Below are 22,879 nucleotides of genomic sequence, written 5' to 3' on the forward strand. Positions count from 1 at the left end.
TTGCATTATCTTAAATTTTAAAAACTGATATATTAATTTGCTTTATATGAACAATATAAAAAAACATGACAAATGATTGACAAAAATTTTCAGCTTTACATTCATAAAGTAAATTACTTATATTATCAATTTAACAGATCTAAATTTACACTGAATAATCAAAAGTTAAAGTCAATCACATGATGTCATGTTTTAAAGGTTAATTAAACAAATAAATGGGAAAAAAAATTGAAAATCCAATGAATTGAATATAATAACAATATAAATAAATGTGTTCAAATAAAACTTGGCACATGAATTACATAATTCAGAATAAATTCATCTAAACATTTCTTTCTCTATACTAAAAGAAAATGAGTCTTTTTTATAAATACATTCATACTCAATATGATGTAATTCATTTCCCCAAACTGAATGACTCTTATCCTTTGCATCATAGAATTTTAATTGAAGTGGTATTTCCAAGGTTCCTAAATCTGGGACCTAGAATTCAAGCAATTAAATTATTATAAATGAAATATTTGCCACTTATATCTCTTTCAAAGGACTAATATATATTACAACAGGTTATTGAAAATGTAATTTAAATTTAAACTTTAAAGAGAAAAATCATACTTTTATAACATATATTGAATATTAATTACACATTTCCTGTTTTATAAAATTAAACTCACTGAATGCTTTTTTATTAATGTTTTGACAAAAGAAAAAAAAATCCACCCATTTGGTTCTAATGTAATATGAAAAGAAGGTAGAAAAACTTCTTCACATTCTTCTTCATAATCATTTAAATAAAAACTAGACATTTACCTTCAGTTGATTTATAAATTAAAGTGAGAGTCTCTCTCTTAATATAAACAAAAAATAATGATTGAAATAGAAAATTTTAGAATTTTATAAAGGAGAAGAATTGTGTATTATTGAAGACATGCATAGCATTAACTAAATGCTTTATCATTACAATAGTTAAATGAATCTGAACCATAATAAAATAACATATAAATGAAGAATATATAAATAAAGCTTTACTGCATAGATAATTATATAGCATACAAGCCTATCAAATTTGCATATACAGAAGTATAGAAAGAATACTAGTTAAATGTCTAATAATTTTTCTAGAAAATCATTATATTCTAAGAAAAGGAATCTATTTCATACAAGAATTTCAAAATGTTAATACAAATTTCAGTTAAGTTACTATTTTAAATTAAGCTTGATATTCAAATGAAACTATTAGTAACACCTGCCTACAAGCAATTAGACACAAGATAAATTTCAGTCAGCAGATAAATGAACATAATTACCCAATTGGGATTAACTATTATCATACAGATTTTAAGCATATTATTGAGTGTAATGTATTGAGTGTTAAGCATACTATTAAGTGAGTGTAATTTTTAATAAAAAAATTAAACATAAGGCAGACAATAAAACAATTTTTTTTTTTTTTTGACTTTTCAGTTGAATGTACTTTTAATTGCCTTTCTCATTTAAATTAGTATTCGTCTTTCATGAATTATGTATAGATTATATACTTAATTGTAACATGAAAAAAAGTAATAGATCCATCCAACATCGTTCTCCTTGTTTTAAAAGAGAAACATTACAACAACAACTTGAAGCATCCAAATTTTAAAAAATATGCATTTTTTAATTGGTAAAATCTAACAGACAGCGATATTATGATACATGAAAATATTAATATGTCATTTATCAGTGAAATGTCCTAGAATACTCTTTTCCATATAAACAAGTCAATCTATCTCTGATTATAGTCATTAAGATTTTCATTCCTCTCTCTTAGCTTATCTGTAATGGAATCAATCTTTATTTATTCAAACATTTTTTTTATACAAAATATAGAGAATATATTGCAATTATCAAAAAAATTTGAACTCGAAATTTTGAAGAATCTCCACATTTCAGACCTCTCCGAGTTTGCAAAACAAATTTTTGGCATTATGTCTGTGTGACTGTAAGCAACATTACTAAAAAATGCTTTGAGCTAGATGCTATTAGAATAATTAGCAAATAGTTAATGACACACTAATTTGCAAGTTTCTGTTAATTTTCCTTCAACAAAATTTATTCAACGGAAGTATGTTTGTTCAAATATAAATGAACTCAAAAACTTTAAAATGTAATCAGATAGATAAATAAAATCTGGATATAGTATCTAAAATATAGATATCAAATTTAGAACCAAATCTATCAAAGAGTTACCCATCTGTTGATTTGTATGTCAATTCCATGCAGGGTCCTTACCCAAGGTGCACAATTTTATGCTTGGGGGGGGGGGGCATAACAACTTTTTTAGAACGTACATTCCCCCCCTAGATCCATTGTATCACCACATTCATAATAAATAAATTTAATGTGAATACAGAAACACAAAAAAATTACTTCACAAATGACCAAAAGTAAAGCTCTAAGCTTCGAATAATTTTAAAAAATGATAGAAAATGCACTTCAACATTTCTTAAAATCCTAGTTTTCAAAAGAAATCCAAGATTTTATCCAACATATAATCTCAATATAAAAGAGGATCATTCAAAAAATGTTGTTGTTTTGTAAAGCATTAGCAATTAATGCTTTGATATTATAGAAAATCATGCAAGATATTAAATTTGAGAAATTTAATGGCATCACAACAATGAAATTCTAATTATACAACATATAGATACATACTTTTTTAAAATCAAAATTTTAATAAAATGTTCAAACTTTCCAATTTGAAAACTAGTTGCTATCTCACGAGCACAAACAACATCCTTTCCAAACTACATAACATCATTTAATTTCCACTAGAAAAAAAAATTACATTAACATAAGTTGATCCTTTATTTATTCATTTTTTAATTACTCAAAAATTCATTTTCAATAACTATTAGTTGTGTTAAAAAAAATTGCAATTGTGGTTTTCTATTAAATTGTGATAAAATCAACTGAATATAAATGAAGTGATTTTGTGATAAAAACAAACCAAACTCATGTTCCCTGAAGTATTCTTTTTTCTAAATAAAATGTGCAAATTGTCCTTTCATATAAGAATTGCATTTTCTTTTGAAATCCCTTTTGCAGATGTTGTCATTTTTTTTCATCATAAATATATTATTGAGAAAACGAAAATAGTAAGAATTAAGATAAAGAAAAGAAAACATTTGCAAAGTTGGCACATACGGTTAATGACAGAGTGAAGTTTTCACGCCCTTTGTTTTTAGAAACAACAACATCATTACTTGTCCACAGTAAACAATATGATGACGATTCAGATGTAAATCCTTCTTCTTTCACTTCTAATCCATTATTCTTTAAGCTTCCTGACCTTTAAAAAAAAAAAAAAAAAACTTATTAATGGCAATAATTAGTCTTTATTTTAATAAGAAGGATTGCATAATTAAACTGTCATATTGCTAATTTAAATTACCTCATACTCTTTTCCATCTAAAAAAGAGAGAGTAATCAAAATTAATACATATATGGAGGCATTTTTAATTTGAGTCTAATACAGCTAACAGATTTTGATTAAAATATTGGAAATCTTAAGTTTTTCCAATAATTTATATTTCAATCTTATTAGGCACATTCAATTATGTTTTAAAATCTGGCATAATATTAAACTCTGGGTTAATTGCAATCCTGATTTTAAGATTTGAAACATTACATGGATTAAAAATACAAATTAATTTCAAATAATTCTCAATATTAATATTATACACAAATATGCATGCAGATACACAAATCTTCACAAAAATATTTGGAAATGTGGAAATACTTATATTGGAGCAATTTTTGTTTTGGTACTTCAAATAATCAGTAATTGGCAGAAACATCTGGCAATAATTTGAAATATATAATTGAATAAAACATGTAATATCACTTTCTACCATCTAACATTTCAGAAAATTATTCTAACAATGCCAGTTTGACTAATGAATAAATTTTTCAATGATTTCAATAATTTCTTTTTAGAAAATTTTATTTTTCAGTCCTATTTATTGTATTCATTTTTTTTTTTTTAATCTTAAACAAATATCCCTTAAAGTATTGCATAAATAAGTCCTGAAAGGGGCTGTACATATTACGAAAAATATCTAATAATACTCAAATTATGATGTTGAATGATTTTAACATACCCTTTAACTTATATTTATTAACATGCTTCAGTCCTGCTAACATGTTGTTACATTAAGAGAATTTTTGTGTGTTTCAGAGAAAGACTACAAAAGGGTGTAATAAAAGTTCAAGAAGCTATTTTGAGAAAAAAAATAATAATTTCTTTAAAAAATTTTCATCTAAGTGATTTTAAAGGAAAAAAAATAATGTAGGAAACATGTATACAACAGAATAGTTTTATGCATTCAATATTGTCTGAATAATATAATACAAGACTTGTTAAGTTTTTCAATTTAAAAATCTATTCTTGAATAATTTTTATGTAACAACTGATTGCATGAATTATTTGACATAGCATAACATCTCCATGTTATTCTTTGCAACAATGAATCATCTTAGGTTAAGATTATATCATGAAACATATAAGGACAGGTATTGTTTTAAGTGGTTTTATTTCAGAACCTATTTACATTTTATTAATATGCTATTCTTATTATCTAATTAATATTTATAAATATTGCACCATTTTCTTTTCTACATCAAAATTCAAATTTTAAGAATATTTATAAAATACTTTTCAAAGAAAAAAAATACATCTAATTTTTTTATATTGGTTGAATACATAATATAATCTAAAATTTCAAAGACCTTGCTCAATAAACTTTCTAAAACACAAATTGCACCTAATTTTATTGATATGAAATATAGACAATAATTATGGTGCAAAGTGATTAATAAAAATTAAAACTTTTATGAATATATTCTTGGTCAAGAATTTAATATACATTACAATATATCAACAAAAATTGAATAAAAATACAAGAAATCAATACTTCTTTCAATAATGGTATTTAGATAACTTTATATAAAAACTGCCATTTTATAAAATCAAAAACTTGAACAATTAATATATAATCTTACTTTATTCTAAGAGGTGGACGAAAATTAAGCAAAAATTTATATGTAGTTTCAACATTCAATTTAATAGTGCAGTTGGATTGAAATCTTTCACCATCTTGCTGTAAATAAAGAAAATAATACAAAATTAGAATGAAAAATTCAAACAGAAAGGAAAAAGAAATTGAATTTTAACTAATACAAACCAATGATTTTAAAATTTAGAAAGAACTATCCATATTATAATTATATTATTTCCACAGCTAAACTAAAAAAAAACGCTTTAGAATTCATTTACACAAAAAGTTAAAATAAAACAATACAAATTCGCTAACACTTTCTAAGGAAGCATTTAATAATACTTACAAAATGAGAAATTAAGCCCTCCATTAAAATATAAATATTTTTATAACCAGAATTTAAATTGATCCTGAGGTTAGGTAATTTTATTTAAAATTTATTTACTTATTAAAAAAATGTACGCTTGAAACAGAAATAATTTAATTATAGCATAACAAAATATCACAATTATTAAAAACCCTTATTTTTTATAAACAAATTCGATTCTATAAATATTTTAAGAGAACTGCTTTCAAACAAGTTAAATTATTTAACAAAAATAATCTAAAATACTTTATATACATTTTACATGCTACTAGAAAAATAAGAAATTTAGCTTACTTTATAATAAACAAGAGCTTTATCGTCGTCTCTTTTTATGTTAATAGTTAGCGTATACTTAGTTGTGTCCTTACTCATGATTCTAATCTCATTCACAATTGAATTAACAACCAAAGCAAATTAACACACCATTCTCAAACACCTTCACACTGTCAAAACAACACCCTGTCATAGAACAACTACCAGATCACAACCGAAGTCTGTTCAACGAGACTAGATTGATTTTTCTTTTTTTTTTTTTTTATGAAAGTACTTTTGATGGTTTTATTGTAAGCAGCACCAAACTCAGAACTATAATAAACTGCTCTATTACAAAGCCCATATATGCTATACAATCTTATTTATTCAAAAATGATCCTGACTACTTTTTATTATTTTTGTTTTTCTCATTAATGAATATAAAAGAGTAGTGACACGTATCATAGCTGTAGCTTAAGTTGGAGCGGAGGTGGGAAAAAGCGCGCGGTACCGTCTCCTCTTTTATCTATAACGTACTTAATTGTTAGTTCCCGGCAGATTAATTTTTAAACATTATTTCGGATATTTTAATTTAACATTTCTAGGTTTTAATTATTTTGACGTAGCAATATAATTTTTGCTGTCGCCAGAAGTGCAAAATACAACTTTTATTTTGAATCCCGATTTCACAAATAGGATGTCGTACAATAAAATGCATTTAAGCGTGGAAAGTGTTTCTCAGAAGAAATTTATCTTTTGAAGAGTGTGAAAGCTTCGGAAACATTCCCAAATAACACAATGCCGAGTAAAAAGAAGAAATTCAATGCAAGATTTCCACCTGTAAGTATTGTGAAGTCATTTCGAAAACATAACATGTCAGTTATTTTTTTAAAGTTTAAATTTGTTGAATACACTGTAGAAAAACTATTACGCTTAATTTTTTTATGTTTAGGAGATACTACTGTTTTACTTAGAATTGTGTTATTTTAAATTATGAAATATAGCTCTTAATAATAACGAATTTAAATTTTCTTACTAACCCTAAAAATTATGTCAAGTCTCAAGATTTCAGATAATTTTATATGAAATGGTTGTTCAGTTATGTTATTGGAAAGAATTTAAAATAAGCATTTTGCATTAATTGGAATACATACAGTTTATTTATTTATTTAATTCTATGTAACCTGCTCACTCCCATTCCCTGTATAGATTTACGTAATGTTTACTTTCACGTGGTGTGATCATCGAAAATCAGCTGCTTTTTTTTCCATTCGAATTTTTTAATCTTGTACTTCATTACTCGAAACATAAATAGTCATTCTGTTATCTAAAAAATTATTGTATACTCTAATTGAATATTTTAGGCGGTCTATATTTTATTGTAAAGTAATTTAAATTGCGCAATCGGTTAAAATGAAGTTTTCCAGTTGCATGAAGAGAGTACATTTTATAAATATAAATTTCGTTTTATTTCTGCATTTTTAAAATACTATATTACATTAATACATATTGTATTCCTGATTATTAGCATTTATTTTTCTTTTTACAACATCTTTCAAAACAAATAATTTTTATTGAAAAGGAACTAAAATATCAAAGTGATTTTTTTTTAATTATTCAATTACTAAATATTTTATGAATTTACATAGTACTTATGTAAGCTAGTTTTGTTTAATTTTTGGTATAATGTTTATACCTGTTAAAAATAATGTGCTGTGCTGTCCAGTCATAAGTAGCATATGGAATCAAAGTGCATAAATATCAACATAAAATTGCATCATTATCAAATCTATAAATTGGGCCAAGGATAAATATGATTTACGATCTATATATAGTTGTGAGAGTTTCTATATTTCTTTTGTAAAATTAATGATTAATGAAAAACAGTGAAGCATGTTTGTAATTTGGGGGGGGGGTGAGGGGTGTTATGTGTATGTTATTAAGAATAGAAATAGAAAAACTTTTGAGATTCTTTTTTTTAATCAAAAGTTTTAATATTATCACCTGAAATAAGAACACATCATACTAGTTTTCATAAATAACAAGTCCAATTTGATGTAGTTGATATTTTTAAACTTATAGAAAGTTGTTTTATCTTGCTTTAAATTTTCATCCTCCTGGTCATTAGTGTTTCTTTTGACTCTTATTTTTCCCTGAAAATGTAACTTTTCAACTAGATAAGCTGATATGATATAAACTTATTTGTTCATCAGTCAACTGATTTGCAAGTAATATATATATAGTAAATTTATTCACTAAATTAAAAATCTGACAACTCTGAAACTCGCAAGTATTCAAGGGAAGGGATGTAGGAGGTACTTCTCATGAAAATATGATTGAAATGATTATCACCAAGAATACCTTTATAGAAACTTCAAAAACAATAAAAAATATTGTAATTAAACATAATGACTTATGCAAATACTTTTACAATAAGCATGTGCAGTCAGTCACCTTAGGAATAGTATAATTTTTTTATGGGTGAAATTCATTGGCTTGCGTCTTTTTGTATCTGTATTCCTTTGGATATTTGAATAGTCACTAATTTTTGTTGTCAAGTTATAAAAAAAGAATAAAAAGGATTATGCTACATTTATAATATTGTTCTGTTACTGGATCTTACTTTACTTACTGTTACTTATCTCGACTTTTAGTCTGGCTGTTGTAAGGTTAATATGTATTTTATAGAAGATCTGCCGAGTATATAGGTTTTGTTGGATATAAAATATCAAGGGTCAGATTTCCTGCAAACTATGTGCTATAAAATTTGAAGGAAAAAATTACAAAATTTTCTCATTTAAGAACTTTTAATTCAGAAATATTAAGGTTAATAATTGCCTAGATCAGTATCTGACTTTGATAATTAAGAGCTCTGATCCAAAATAATCTTGTGCCTTAGAACAGGTTAATAATCTAATCCAACAAATATGTTATTGTTGCCATTGCTAGATGATATAGAAATTTAGTATAAATTGATGGAAAATAATTGATCTTACCATATGACAAATCCAGATATTTTATGAATGATTTGGATAATTTAATTAATGATTTTCTGTGCAAAAATTATTTTTTTTTTATAAAAGTCCCATATATATTTTAAATATATATGTATAATAAATGTAAATTAGAAATGATACATATAAAAGATTTATTCAAAAAAATGGTGTTAGTTTAAGTAGTAATGTAACTTCAGATTTCTTTCAAAAATTAAAGTATTAGATTTTTTTCTCCCATTTATATAAATTATGTGCAGTTTAACTAGAAATTTTATTAATTTGAAGAAATGTTTAAAACATTTGTATAACTGTAAATAATTCCCTAAAAACTGATTGCATTCTGAATTGTGATCGGGTCATAAGGTCCTTTATAAGATTTTTATACATTACAAATTAAATTCTGTATTGGATTGATAATCCAATGTTGAAGCTTTGACATGTATTCCAATTCATATTTTTGCATGTCATCTTAATTACTGAATATTTTTTAATTGGTGTGATATATTTTTTTTAAAAAAAAGTGAATACCATCCAAATCATAATCTAGTCTGCATCTTTGACTATTGCCTATTTTGCTCAGGTTCAAAGCCTTTCTTGGGGCACGAATGAGTTTCTCTGTTTGTTTAGCAATAGTCAATTTTGGTCATTCATCGAATGCTGGTCCAGCGACCTATCCTTGGAAAGTAGGTAAGAAAAAACAAAACAGAGAACACATTGAAAACACACATTATCAGGTTTTTCTTAAATTCCTATAATAAAATTTAAGTGATTCTATCAGTTTATCCCTAATAAATAATACATATATTCTTTATCCTTCAAGTATTTTGTTAGTTGTGATTTAACTATTAAATTTTAAATATCTCTAAAAAAATATATTCAAAATCTAAACTTCATTTTTTTAATAAATACATGAAATAATTTTTGTTTCCAGAATTTATTGTACTTGTTTCAAAAAATCAACATCCAAATCTTAAAAAAAAAATAATTATAAACGTAATTTAAAATAAAAAGTGACAATATCTTCAATACTTTTTCATATGATTTTAAAAAATGCAAGAATAATTTCATGTAATAAGTTGTCTTACTAAATTCCTGATTTTTTTTTTAATATTACTTTGTTTCATGTGGGTATCATCATTACGATTCATTTAATCATAACTGCTTTGATGTTTTGTTTTGTTGATGGGTAGGAAAAATCACTGAAAAGAAATGAAGAGTGATATGTTGATGCCTGCTATAGTCAATTATATAATATACTTTCATAATATTTTGCAGTAACATAAAATGAAAAAGAAAAATTTAATGGAGGCAAATGATATAATTTATTTATTGCCATTCATTGATAAAAATAAATTATGAAATAAAGTTCTCATTTTAATTCACTGTTTTTCCTTTTGATATCTATTTAGCTTTTTAAATTTTTATAGTAACAATATATCCTAGTTAATCAAATATTTTTATTTAATGCTATTCAGTCATTTGCAATCACTCCACAAGTTTTTGTTTTCTTAACTCATTCATTTAAGCCAATATTTTGCAAGCATTCCATGCTAGTTCACTCCTCAGTAAATATTTTCTCAGAGTACTTCACAACCCACCTCCTTTTCACCTAAGTCTCTCTCTGCCTGGACCCATTCTGAATAGCGTGACTTAAATGGACTGATGGAAATTAGTATGGATTAATCCGAATTGCAAATCCACACTTTGCTAATTTGGACTTTTCTGTGTTACATTGATCATTTATTTTGGAGTGTTGCTACTACATTAGAGTGATTGTGAATGCTTTAATGTGATAAATTAAGGAAATGTTATTTTATATCTGTAAATTACCCTGTATTTGTTTAGCAAATTTTAATTTAAATTTGATATCTTTTTTTTTTTTTTTTGGCAGATAGAATAATGAAATTTATTTTAATTGATTGCTTAAAGAATACTTTTCTCTTTTATAGGCTAGAATTAAAAAGATCATGCAAACTGATGAAGATATAGGGAAAGTAGCTGCTGCTGTGCCTGTCATAATTTGTATCCTTAAAATATTTTATTTTTAATTAAATTATGATATACATTAATTAGAACCTTTGGTAATCACCTGGTTTATTTATCTTATTAATTACTAGTCATTTTTGGTGATAAGCTGACTCATTATTACTATTGGTAATATTTGATTTCAGTCAAATATTTTAGATATAATTTTTTTTTTATTTTATGTATTCGATTATATGTCTAAATATGCTCCATGATTCTATCAAATTATCAGATGTTAAAGCCACATTATTTTAATTGCCTTGCATATGCTCTGTTCACTATATACATAATCCCCTTTAATGAAGACCAGTCCTGCAACATCATAGGGTGATAAAAAAGTAAATGTACAATTCATCTACCTTCTGACTTTTGCAATACTGCAACTTCACTTCGTTTTGTATACTGTAAAAAATATTAAACCGAATAATTCTTCCTTATCTTTCAGCAATGGGGGGGGGGGGAACAAACATGAAGTTGAATATTTGATGAAGCAAAGAAAATGATTTGAACTTCGAGACTACAGTATAATTTATTATTAAAAATAAGGTTAAAAAAGAATTAAAAATTGCTAACATTCAGGGAAAATATGCATAACAATTAAATTAGTATTGAAAACTTTTTTTAAAAAATGGTTTAAAATTTGTTTTTGAGCTATAATATTTTTAGAAGTTCATTTAGAAGTTAATATTTTTAGAAGAAGAAGAATTTCATCTTAATTTTTAATTAAAATTTGCACATACTTGGCCTTTAAGGTATATATGTACCTAATTTTTCCTAGCTCTAGATTTAGCCTGTAGTGTGCCAGCACACATACACACTCGCATTCATCTATTATTTTAGAGATAAAATCTGAAAGTTCATTAAAATAGTTAAAATTGTACTAGGATTTGGAAATTAAATCTATTTAATAAAGCTATTTTTGATTGAAATTTCTTATAATGACCTATTGATTCCAAGAAAAATTGTAGTTAAGATTCAAGATTCAAATAGCTACTATAAATAAAGTAAAAATTTTAAGAAAAGTTTTGATAATTTTTTAGATAACTCAATCGATTCCAAAATTTTTTAAAATTCTTTAAATTTCTTCCTTCCTAAAATTCCTTAAAATATATCAGGAGTACATTAATTCAAAGTTTAAAATTTTATCAGTAGGTAAATTAAATCTGTTCATAGAACTATAAATAAATGTATTTAGCTGCTTTGTTTCTCAAGTATTCATAATAACTTGAAATGCATTTTGATTTAAAATATAAAAAGTGGGTATGCTTTGAAATGAAAGGAAAAAAATGCAGTTATTTTTATAACAAATTAGTGTTAGAAAGTATTTAAATCATAAATGTTTGCAATAAAACAATGTTTATATGTTTATAAAAGGAAGCATTTATATAATCATAATATGATTTAAAGGAATAAAGAATTAAAATCATTCTATATGTGGTTTTTATATTGTATTAATATAAAGAACAGTTCAGCATATAATTTGAAATAGGACTTAAGATTCAATATAAAATCTGTTTTTAAAAAATGCATGGCATTATCTTTAATTTGGTGAATGGTTTCTTTTTTTTTAATTCTGAAATGCATTAAATTGTTTGGACTGAAATGAAAACTTAAAATTCAATGAAGATTTTTCTGGTCGTGGATCATGAAATTCCATCTCTTCCCCTGTAATATGTTTAATTTTTTTTTCCTCTCTTTTGTATTGCATGAAGAGACAGAAAACTGCTTTTTGAATGTTCTTAACTATAAGTCATTGTAAATATTTAAAAAAAAAAATCTTGTAAAATAAGACTAAATCCCATGCAATGCTAACCTAAATAATTGGAAAAACGTTTGTTAAAATTGTATAAGCATTTTTGTGTGGATTTTATTTATTTATTTATTTTTGAAATTAGTAGCAAAAAGATGGCTAAAATTGAAGAAATTTGTTTTAATTTAAAGTTTGAGAAAAAGGAATGTGTTACAGCCATTCTTCACGTTATTTTTGTGCTAAAATGTTACTTCTAGGTTCAACAATCTGTTTTGTATATTGTTAATGGATGGGCAGATTTTCATCTTTGCTAGTTTTAAAAATAATTATTATTCTCCTTAAATGAAGTATTAGCACGAGCTTTGGAGTTATTTGTTGAATCATTGGTGACAAAAACCAGTCTCATCACAAAAAGCAGAAATGCCAAAACTTTAACCACATCTCATTTGTGAGTAAATTTCTTTAAAATAATGCATATATAAATTATTTTCATTATTTATATGAAATAATTTCCTCTTCCCCTATCAAACATTTCTGTATTGCATGCAATTCTAATAATGCATTTTTTTAAAAACATATTTGTCGGGTTTAATGAAATTAATTTTATAATTGTATAAATTCTGTTACAGGTTGACATTGTTTTTAGAATTAGCTTATCAACATATTTAGGTTTATTAACCCTTTATACTGATCATTTTTTTTACTAATTTTTCTTATTTATTTTAAAAATCACTTTTTCATCTATGTATACAAATATATACTTAAAATTCCAGGGATAAAAGTCTTTAAAGATTTGATTCAATGTAAAAACATATACATAATTAACTTTAGAAGGTAATTTATCAATCTTTAAAACCATTTGATAAAAATAATTAGTTGTACAAATGATTTAACTTCATGCAAGCAGTGCAATAAATTTGTTAAAAGTATAAATGTTTATTTCATTAAAAAATATATAAAATCAGATGTTATGATTATAAGGAGTTGATCTTATATAAATGAAAAGTGTGGGAAAATATGATCAGTAATTAGGTAACATTTATATCCTGTGTTTATATTATTTGGAAAATTTGTGTTACTACTTAAAAATAGTAGCTTTGATTTTGGAGACCAAATTACTTTTTTCTAAATTTCAGTTTTTTAAAGCTCATTATTTGGTAATGCAGGTTTTTCAGAACTTTTCATTTTAATAGAAAGTTCATTGTTTTGCTAATGCTGTTATTTTGAATATGCTGTTCATTTGAATATGCTGTTATAAGGATTAATATTAAAGGGAAGTAAAATGGTTGGGTGAGGTTGGATTCAAAAGATATTAAAGGGAAAGGATTTTTAGAATTTATTAAATGAACTGTTAAGAATTACAGTTTTAAATGATATTTCTATTCTGAATTTGAATACAAGTTTGTGGGAAATTGCTCTGGGTTTAATTACAATACCAACATGAGAAACAATGATTTATTATTTCAGAGTAACACTAACAAATGTAATTTTGAAACATGAAAGAAAATTTGAAAAGAAAAAAGGTTTGAAACAGTTTCATTCAAGGACTTGATCTTTACTGATGTTTCTTTTCAATTATCAGTTGTGGGAGAGATCTGTTATTGCATGGAACAAATAGTGTAAAGCTATTGTTATAAAAGCAACTACCAGGTTAAATTATATTATTATAAACTTATTTATATAGATTACCTGTATTATTTATTTAATTATAGAATTGCTTCTTATTTAATATTCTTTACAGGAAGTCTTGTGTTTTATCTGACAATAGTTTTGCATTTTTACGGGAGTTAGTGGCATCAGTCCCAGATGTGCAAGGAGAAGATGAGCAAGGAACCTCCTGCATATCTGATGGAAACAACTCTGAAAATCAGTATGTTTAGAATCGTTTATATTTGATTATTAGTATTTATTTTTGTTAAACTATTTAGAGTTTGGATTTATTTAAATGATAATTCATACATAAATAATATTCATAGCAAATTATTGAAAGTGTTCCTTTATTGAATATATATTTAATAAATAAAATCTCTTTAAGAGGACCTTCTGTAAGATTTGATTACCATCATATTACATTAAATATTTTCTCTAAAAGCTTTTCTTTAATTTCTCGATTTATTAAAAAGATTTAAATTGTAATATTGTAACATCAAAATGATTAATGGAAGCCTACAATCATCACTTTTTGATTTTATTCAATGCTTCTACTTTTCAAGTATGTGAAGAATAAAAGAAAAGTCACTAATTCCAAATTTTCTTGGTGTTTATTACAGAGCACTTTTTAATCATACAATTTGAATATTTCTTCTATGTCTAAAATTAAGTTCAAGATTTTCCAACAACTACTGTAGGAAGAGAGCAAAAACCTAGTAGCTGTAGAAAGAGTGGTATCTCTGTTTGAGAATTGACAATTCGCATACAATATTACTTTCAATTTTTTTTTTTTTTTAATTCAGTTTTACTTTTTCTAATTTAACTTTCTAAAAGGGCTTATTTTAAAGTTCAATGAGACAAAAAGTTTTCAATAATTTAGCCTAGGAAGACTGTCTAAGCAAATTGAGTTTCATTACTGAGTGGCTCTAAGATATCTCCCTTATCTCTTTTATATATGTATAATTTTTTTAATTTACAAATTTATCCAAATTGAACCAAGAATAAACTACTTAAAGAGAAAATAATGTCTTCTTCCATGTAATTTCTTAATTCAAAATAAATACATTGGCATATTTAAAATGGTACATCTTTTACTCGCTATGGTTTATACAGGTTGGTTTTAAACTTTTTTTAACTGAAAAAACAAACCCCCTGCCTTTTCCTCCATGCTGGCTCAGTATATCCAAAAGGTTTAAAGCTTGATATGAATCAGCAGTAATAACTTGTATATGTATACTTGCTTTATATTTTACTGTTCATGCTTATTAAAATTTTAACTATTTTTTTATAGTTGATATAATTTGACTCCGAACATTGTGAGATTAAATACAATACTGATTTTTTTTTTCTTTTTATCTTCTTGTTCAAATCATGTAAAGCATAGTCCCCCTCCCTTCCTTTTTTTTTTTTTTTAAGGAAAGGTTTTATAATTTTATTGTACTGTTATATAATTAAGGATTCATTCTTGAATTAATGATGAGATGAGAAAAATTGCTGCTTTAAAGCCAGTCATTCACATTCATTCCACACCTTGGCATTGGAGTGCTGGTAACCCATTTTATTTTATAGCTTATCTATATGGATTGGTCATTTCTGATCACTCACTTTTTCCTTGGAGTGTGCCCTGCTTTAATAAAACCTAAACTCTACCCAAACCTTTCAATTCTTACTTTTTGTTGCCATTTGGCCTATGAAAGTTATGGAGGCTGGATATTCAATCTTCCATTTTACACCATAGCATTTTCTTCAAATGTTTTCAATGGTGACCAATTTTGGAAATGCCACCTTATCCCCCACCCTTCTAATCGACATTGCATAGAATGATTAATGCTATATTTCAAGTTGGAGGAAGAGAAAGATCAGGAATATTGCTTAGCTTTTACATACACTGTAGAAATGATTTTTCCTTTCATGTAAGATTATTTTATAAAATGCTGACTAGTATGATTCATGTTGTGAATAATATTTCTGACAGGCATGCTAGACTAAGAAGACCAAAGGACAGAGGAACTAGTGAAGATAGTGCTGGTCCAAGTCATTCAACTGCTGATGAATCAGAAACTTGGAGTGCAGAAGAGGATGGCGAGGAGGTTTGAATATTTTTATTATTGATATTTAATAGCAAAATTTGATACACAGCATTATGATAAATGTCACTAGTATGTAATTTGTGTAATTTTAATTATATTCAACTAAATATTACATTGTGTGTCACATAATGCATGTATTGGTCTTATGCCATTTTGTGCTGTGTTTGAATTTAGTATGATTATTTTAGAAAAAAAATATGTTTGACTTGAATAATGTACTGCAAGCAAGAAATACAAAAATATGTATCAATTTTCCATCAGCCTATTAATAACCGTGAATTATTTAAAAGTGAGACTATGGAAAGATAAATATTTTTTTAGCCTATATCATGCTACTAAATGACTTTTTTTAATTGTAATAAATTCAATTTATCACATTTTTAAAATTATTTTTCTCATCATTATATATCATTTATAAATTATTTTAAATTAATTGCATGTATGTAAAATGCAGTAACTGAATTTCATTTAAACAATGCCAATACATAATTTTTTTGTTACATTTCTAGGATTCAGAAACAAGTAGTGCAGAATCTTCATCCCATCAACAACCTACAGTCTCATCTATATCCTCAGCATCCATTCCTCCTTCACATTGTAATGTTGCTTTTCAAACCAGGTAATTCTTAATTTCTGTCTCTTATATGTTAATTACTTTGTTGTATAACTAGGAGTTTCCATATATTGTAAAAACACTGAGATTTTTTTTAACCATAACCATGAGAGTGTTAATTTATTACTGAGTAGCTGCTGTTGTTAACCTACTGATTTACCAAGAATTTTAGTAGTGTTTAATTTCATTAAAAAAATTTTATGCTAAGTTTACTATAACTGCCTCAAGAAAATATCTTTTTAAGTTTCAAATTGTTACAGAAATTAAAGCCATGTTTGTTTAATAAACGAACACTTGTTCTTTTCTTTGTGTACATGAACCATTCTAATTGAGTGAATCCCATAGCATCATAGCTCTTAAAAATGTCTGGTTCATCTATCTTTCAACTTTTGTAGTGCTGTTCTCTCTTATTTGTCAGATAAACTAAACAGATATTAAACAGTCTTTCTTCAATAGATTTTAACTGTGAGAGAAAATTATGCAGTTAAAATATTTGCTGGAACAATTAAAATGGTTTGTATTTCAGAGCAACAATCTACTGTTCAAAATTAAGTAAAAAAATAAATGAAGATTCAAGAAAAATTCGCAGGATTGTTAAATTGATATTATTATAAGGATAATTTTTAGCAGTTTAAGATTATCTAAAAATTACTTTTAGGCTGTATTTTTGAAAGTTATGCCAAAAAACAAAATTATTCTTAATCTTTAGTTATTTAAAATTATAATCAAAATATTGATAAATCACTCTGAGGTACATTTTACAACCCTTCAAAATATAACTCTGCTAAATTTCGTAACTTTCAGTCTAGTGTTCTGTTCTATAGAACAGCAATATACACACATTCTCTTATATTAGTAAAAACTGCATGTCATAAGATTTGCGTCAATCTTATTGCAAAATTGTAAAACAATTTCTATAGTATAGTGAAAATTTACTTTAGCATGTTCACTTTCATTTAATCCGACAAAACCTTTGTAAGCAGTTTCATTTCAAACAGATTCATTGATTTTATTTAGAATATTCCAATAGTTATTATATTTCTTATGGGAAGATAATAACTCTGGGACTCTTATATTTGTCAATATAAGACAGTTGTCACATCTCTTCTATAAATGAAGACATCAAAATCTGTATTCATATATATTGTCTGATAATTCAAAACTTGATCTTTCCAAAATTAGTTATTGTTGTAGCTTCAAAACATATTTTCTTAGTAAGTCAAGTGTTCTAATTCTATCATACATGTACCACTAATAAGTGATTATGCTATTTTTGGAGGTATAATATTTAATTTAAATTAATGTAAAATGATACCCTTTTAACCATTGTTTTTTAATTTTTATTTCTCGGGTACACATATATTTTTTCTGTTTCTGGCATATGTTCCTGAAGGCCACAATGTTGGCTATATGCTAAAGTATTGCTCCAAATAATGTTTTATTTCCCAAGTATTTTGTTTTTGGTTATTTCTTCAAAGCAATGAAATGTCTTGCAACACATCATATTCTGTAATATAATTTTAATCATTCTATTTTTAAAAATATATATAGAACTTGGTTGCTTCTTGAACCCGAGTTATACTTAAAATTAACCCCTTGACCTATGAATTACCTTCCTAATTAGATGACACATTCTATTTAGGGCTTTCAATATTTTGAGTCCTATATTGATATAACATGGTGCATAGCGTCAAGAAAATTGCTTAATTTTTCTCAAAAAACGCAAACACTGCATTTCATTTCCCCACAAATTGAATCCTTGGCTTCCAACGCATATTAAGATAATGCTTAATGTGTTTTTGTTCCCTCTTTCTTCAATAGCATGCATTGCTGTTTATTAAAATACTGGGGTAGTTATCTGGAAGGGCAAGTACAAAAAAACGTAACTGGTAAACGTTGTAATGTTGCATCTAGTAAGAAGTTCGGAAAAAAAAAATATTTTTTTAAATTTTAACACTAACATTTTTTAGTGTTTGAGAAGTCATTAAGTTATGCCTGTTAAGTGTATGCTTAACCTTTTGGGTTGAAACAAGAATTTGGTGCTCCAAAGAGATTTATCGAATATTGTAGAAGCTACTATAAAAATACTTGCAGAGACCTCTTTATTATGTTACACTTCGATCATCATTCTCATAAATATGCTATTTCGCAATCCCTTGAATGAATGAGAAATCCCTTGAATGAATTATTAGAGGGATTTTAATGCACTCTAATGAATTATAATTAATTGCTGCTTGTAGTTATGATAGTTGACCGGGTAAAATTTAGTATGATGAAATTTTAACTTGTAGCCGTAAGTTTTCAATGATCATGATTTTTTTTCACAATGTATTTTTTAAATGATCCATCCATTTGAAAATTATTATTATTATTTGGAAATTATTAAATAATGCAGAAAATATCCTATGCTTAGAAAATACCCAGGTTTACATATGCATACATAGCCAAAGTGCCTAATTTTTTTGCTAAGGTACTTAAAAAGTGCTTAATTTTTGCAGCAGTTTCTCACTATGGCCCTGTATGAGGAGCATTTAAGATTTTGAAGCATTTCTGCGTCATTTTTGCATTTTAAATTCTTAATAATTTCATTTAATTGCAGATTTAAAATTAATAATTCGATAATTTAATGTGCATGTCAGACACATCATTGCTCGAGAATGATGTTAATGAATGCAAAGCCCAGTATATTGAAATTAGTTTTAATGAAAGAAGCTCGGTTGTTGTATTAATCTTCATTAATAATATAAAAAGTTCACTTCTGAATATTATAAATTAATGTGAATGTAAAATATATTACTATATGATTCATAAACATCCTATTTATGTATAGATTCTACATTGGAATATTCTTTAAAATTGGATGTTGCATATATTTTTGGTTTTTATTTACTTCTGATTTATAATCATGACCTTCACATTAATTTTCTTACTTTTTTATGTATGTGATGTGCACAAGACTTGGTTGCAATAAATTTAGTTGCCAAAAGATTTCCACTCACATATATGTGAAAGTAGAAGACTATTAAGCTAACTTCTAAATTATGCCGTTTTACCATGGACTAAATTTAAGATTGATCCCACCACTGCCTTTCTCCAAAGTTTTAAAGTAAATGATAATTTTCTTGGAATTATGATATTATTGAAATAAACATATAACATTTTATCCTATCTTCTAACCGTAGATCATTAAATAATTTAAAGTTTGCAATGAAAGTTTTGTAATATATATCAGGCAAAAATTGTTTGAAAAACTTTTTTAATAACCTGGTTTCATTGCTGGGGAAAAATATTCAATAATTCGTAGTAGTATTTTATATTTATATTTGAATAAAATTGGACATTTACGTAGTTAATATCCAACTTAATTTATTTTATTGAACTCGTAGTTCTATAATAAAAAATACTACCTTAAGGATGTTTCTTATTTTCCCTCCTAAAGATGCTTAAAAAGTACTTATTTTTTAAGGTAAAATTAGTCTACTAAAATTATTAATAATTAATATTAGTATTTTATGGAGATACACGTGAATAGTGGTTACTTGTGTTATATTACCCTTGTAATAATTTGTGACATTATTTTTCATATTACAGTTTGTATGTTTGTATTTATTTATTTTTGCAGTTCATCTCATCATTACATGTCTTATCCAGTTCCATGTGTACCAAATAACAATACATCCAACAGTGTGGACGATGATTATGACTCTTGACATTTCCACCACCTTTGTTCAAGTTTTAAACTTCCTGCATCATTATCTAGTAGCATAGATCCAATCAGCTGCTAGTCTCCTGAATTTCTTTTGTTCAAGTGTTAACCAATTATTGAAACTTCTGTAGACATTGGTTCACTTCACTTCAATTGGTTATATTTGTTATTCTAATAATATTTCACTTCTAAAAAATTGTCTTTACTAATCCTTTATTTAAATTTTGTGGGGAAAAAAAACTTAATACCTTGAATTTCATTTTGGATGTATAATTGAATTCATTCATTCTTTATAATTAAAGAATTTTTACTAAAATTTGAATGAAATGTTAAATGAAAATATTTATTTAAAAAATAGTGCCATTTTCTTTTATATATATATATATAATGTGATATATAGCTTTCTGAAGCAAAATGTACATGTATATGATTCCTGCCAGCAATAATATTACAAAATAATTATTAAAAATGACATCGTTTGTGTTCAAAGAGTGTCCTGAAAGTTTAAGCATTGTTTATATGTGCTATTTATCTTTTGACTTCTGTTGGTCAAAAATAAAATAGATACCCTTATACTAAATTCTGAATTGATTACATTATTTTTATATTATATAATCATAGGAGAGCATTATTATTTCCTGTTGAATGTTTTTTTACTAAATTGTTAGATAATATAATTAGAATATGAATAATGCCTTAGTTTAACAATTATAGCAAATTTATTGTATGCAAGTTCTTGAATTTAAATTCTAATACTACAAGGATAATTATATATTGCTCTCTTTATTCATTAGATTTAATTTAATGTTTTATCCTATCCTTATATAGACATGCTTTTGGCTAAAGCAATAATACAAGAGAAGTTGAAGAGAAAAATAATTGCTAAACATTTGTGTTTTAATGCTGTTGATGAAATGCTGATATCTTTAAAATTTTTAAATGTACAACTAGAATATTTTGCTCAAATGTTTAGAAAAATATGAAGGAGAATATGTAAACATTTATTTTAAATTGTTGCGATAAGTATGTAGATAAACTTAATGTGTAACTATTGTTTATTTAAAACTCTCAAATGAAATTTTTACACCAGTCTATAAGTTACAAGGACTGTTTATTCTTGTCTAATACCTTGTTTATGGATCACAAATTTAATTGGATTGCATTATTAAAAATAAAATTTGTGAGTGGTATTATTGAATTATTTACTAGAATTTCCTTGTTTCTTTACTGCAAATCTATATCAAATATATGTCAAAATGCTGTGTCAGTGAGGTTTTCTTTATAAAACAGCAATTCTGTTTCAAAAAAATCTGTATTCTTTTATTGTAATTATTATATAAAAAGAATAATGGATTAAAATTTGATTAAAAAAAATATTTCATTGTGCACAAATTTTCTTTCTCTGTTATTTTTTTTTTTTTTTATGAGGATTACTTTCTTTAAGCTTGTATTTAAAAATATATCTTAGCATCATAGTTTTAGATTATTCAATTTCTCACAAATTGTTAAAATAACCTTTTCTTAGTTTTATGTTGTTTTTCTTAGTTTTTTCCAAGTGGTTTCCCATTTGCAGTTGAAAAAATTGCATAAATTATTTTTTTACTGCTTCTCAATTTTGAAGATCAATGAACATTTTATGAATACATTCATATAATGTGCATTGATGTTATTTTGTCTCATTGGTGTATTTATGTAGCTCAGCTGTAAAATGCACTCGTTCCTTCATTTTATTGTAAAAAATAAATACATTTTTCTTTTAATTCAAGACACATATGTACATGGAAACCCATCAATAAATTTTCATTTTTTTTTTTTCCATCAATTTTGTGGTCCTTATTTTCTACATTACTACGCATTTTACATGTTGCATTAATATCTTTACAGCCATCACTTTAATTATTGATATCAATTTAGTACAAATTGCTTCAATATGAATTAAAACTTTTAATGATAAAATTCTTATCAGCAAGCTAGTAAATGAAGTTAAATTTCCTTTTATTGAGGTTAAATGTGAATAATAACCTATCTTATGTAGAATCTACTGTTATCCAGGTTCAAAACTAAAACTCTTACAACAAGGCCACTGTAACTCTGTGACTTGGGTAAATTAAAAATCACACAAATATACGATGATGTTACCTATAAATGGTATTTTCTGATCTTAAATGCTGAAGAGGGGTAGATTATGGAAACTTCTGTACTAAATGTTCTTCATTATTCAAATATTTATAATGATTGCTTCATGATAATCTCTCTTTCCTCCCTCCCACTTCAAACTGGATTGCATATCTTCTAACTCAGTTGAGATTTTCATCCACTCTACAACATATTCCTCTCCAAATCAAATCATTTTTATAATGCTGACAAGATAACATTGTCAAAATGTTATATACA

General features: G+C 25.7%; 2 protein-coding genes across 3 annotated transcripts; one reads left to right on the plus strand and one right to left on the minus strand.

Moving 5' to 3' along the window:
* Positions 1–228: 228 nt before the first annotated feature.
* Positions 229–6,055, minus strand: LOC129966237 (CB1 cannabinoid receptor-interacting protein 1-like). The gene is made up of 4 exons (XM_056080655.1): positions 5,698–6,055; positions 5,041–5,138; positions 3,184–3,328; positions 229–483 (listed from the first exon to the last, which is right to left on the minus strand). Exons 1-4 carry the CDS (start codon positions 5,773–5,775, stop codon positions 319–321), a joined length of 486 nt encoding a protein of 161 aa, XP_055936630.1. The 5' UTR covers positions 5,776–6,055; the 3' UTR covers positions 229–318.
* Positions 6,056–6,107: 52 nt separating this feature from the next.
* Positions 6,108–22,294, plus strand: LOC129966224 (dr1-associated corepressor-like). Of its 2 annotated transcripts, XM_056080645.1 has the most exons (8): positions 6,108–6,495; positions 9,232–9,338; positions 10,601–10,673; positions 12,781–12,874; positions 14,168–14,296; positions 16,052–16,166; positions 16,676–16,785; positions 20,402–22,294. In XM_056080645.1, the coding sequence occupies exons 3-8, from the start codon at positions 10,619–10,621 to the stop codon at positions 20,487–20,489; spliced, it is 591 nt and encodes a 196-aa protein (XP_055936620.1). In that variant the 5' UTR covers positions 6,108–6,495; positions 9,232–9,338; positions 10,601–10,618; the 3' UTR covers positions 20,490–22,294. The 2 variants fall into 2 exon arrangements, with proteins under 2 accessions (XP_055936620.1, XP_055936614.1); XM_056080639.1 differs by lacking the exon at positions 9,232–9,338 and having other exon boundaries at positions 20,402–22,293.
* Positions 22,295–22,879: the final 585 nt, after the last annotated feature.

The sequence above is a fragment of the Argiope bruennichi genome, chromosome 1 (genome assembly GCF_947563725.1).
Source record: "Argiope bruennichi chromosome 1, qqArgBrue1.1, whole genome shotgun sequence".
In the NCBI taxonomy this organism is placed as follows: domain Eukaryota; kingdom Metazoa; phylum Arthropoda; class Arachnida; order Araneae; family Araneidae; genus Argiope; species Argiope bruennichi.

What these genes read in the sequence shown, in the direction of transcription:
- LOC129966237 (XM_056080655.1), bottom strand. Translation starts at nt 5,775, where the DNA reads ATGAGTAAGGACACAACTAAGTATACGCTAACTATTAACATAAAAAGA. An exon ending in CGTCCACCTCTTAGAATAAA is followed by an intron (nt 3,329 to 5,040) that starts GTAAGATTATAT and finishes TTTTTTTTAAAG; the next exon opens with GTCAGGAAGCTTAAAGAATA. An exon ending in ACTTCACTCTGTCATTAACC is followed by an intron (nt 484 to 3,183) that starts GTATGTGCCAAC and finishes CTTGAATTCTAG; the next exon opens with GTCCCAGATTTAGGAACCTT.
- LOC129966224 (XM_056080639.1), top strand. Translation starts at nt 6,454, where the DNA reads ATGCCGAGTAAAAAGAAGAAATTCAATGCAAGATTTCCACCT. An exon ending in TCAATGCAAGATTTCCACCT is followed by an intron (nt 6,496 to 10,600) that starts GTAAGTATTGTG and finishes TCTCTTTTATAG; the next exon opens with GCTAGAATTAAAAAGATCAT. An exon ending in TGCTGTGCCTGTCATAATTT is followed by an intron (nt 10,674 to 12,780) that starts GTATCCTTAAAA and finishes ATGAAGTATTAG; the next exon opens with CACGAGCTTTGGAGTTATTT.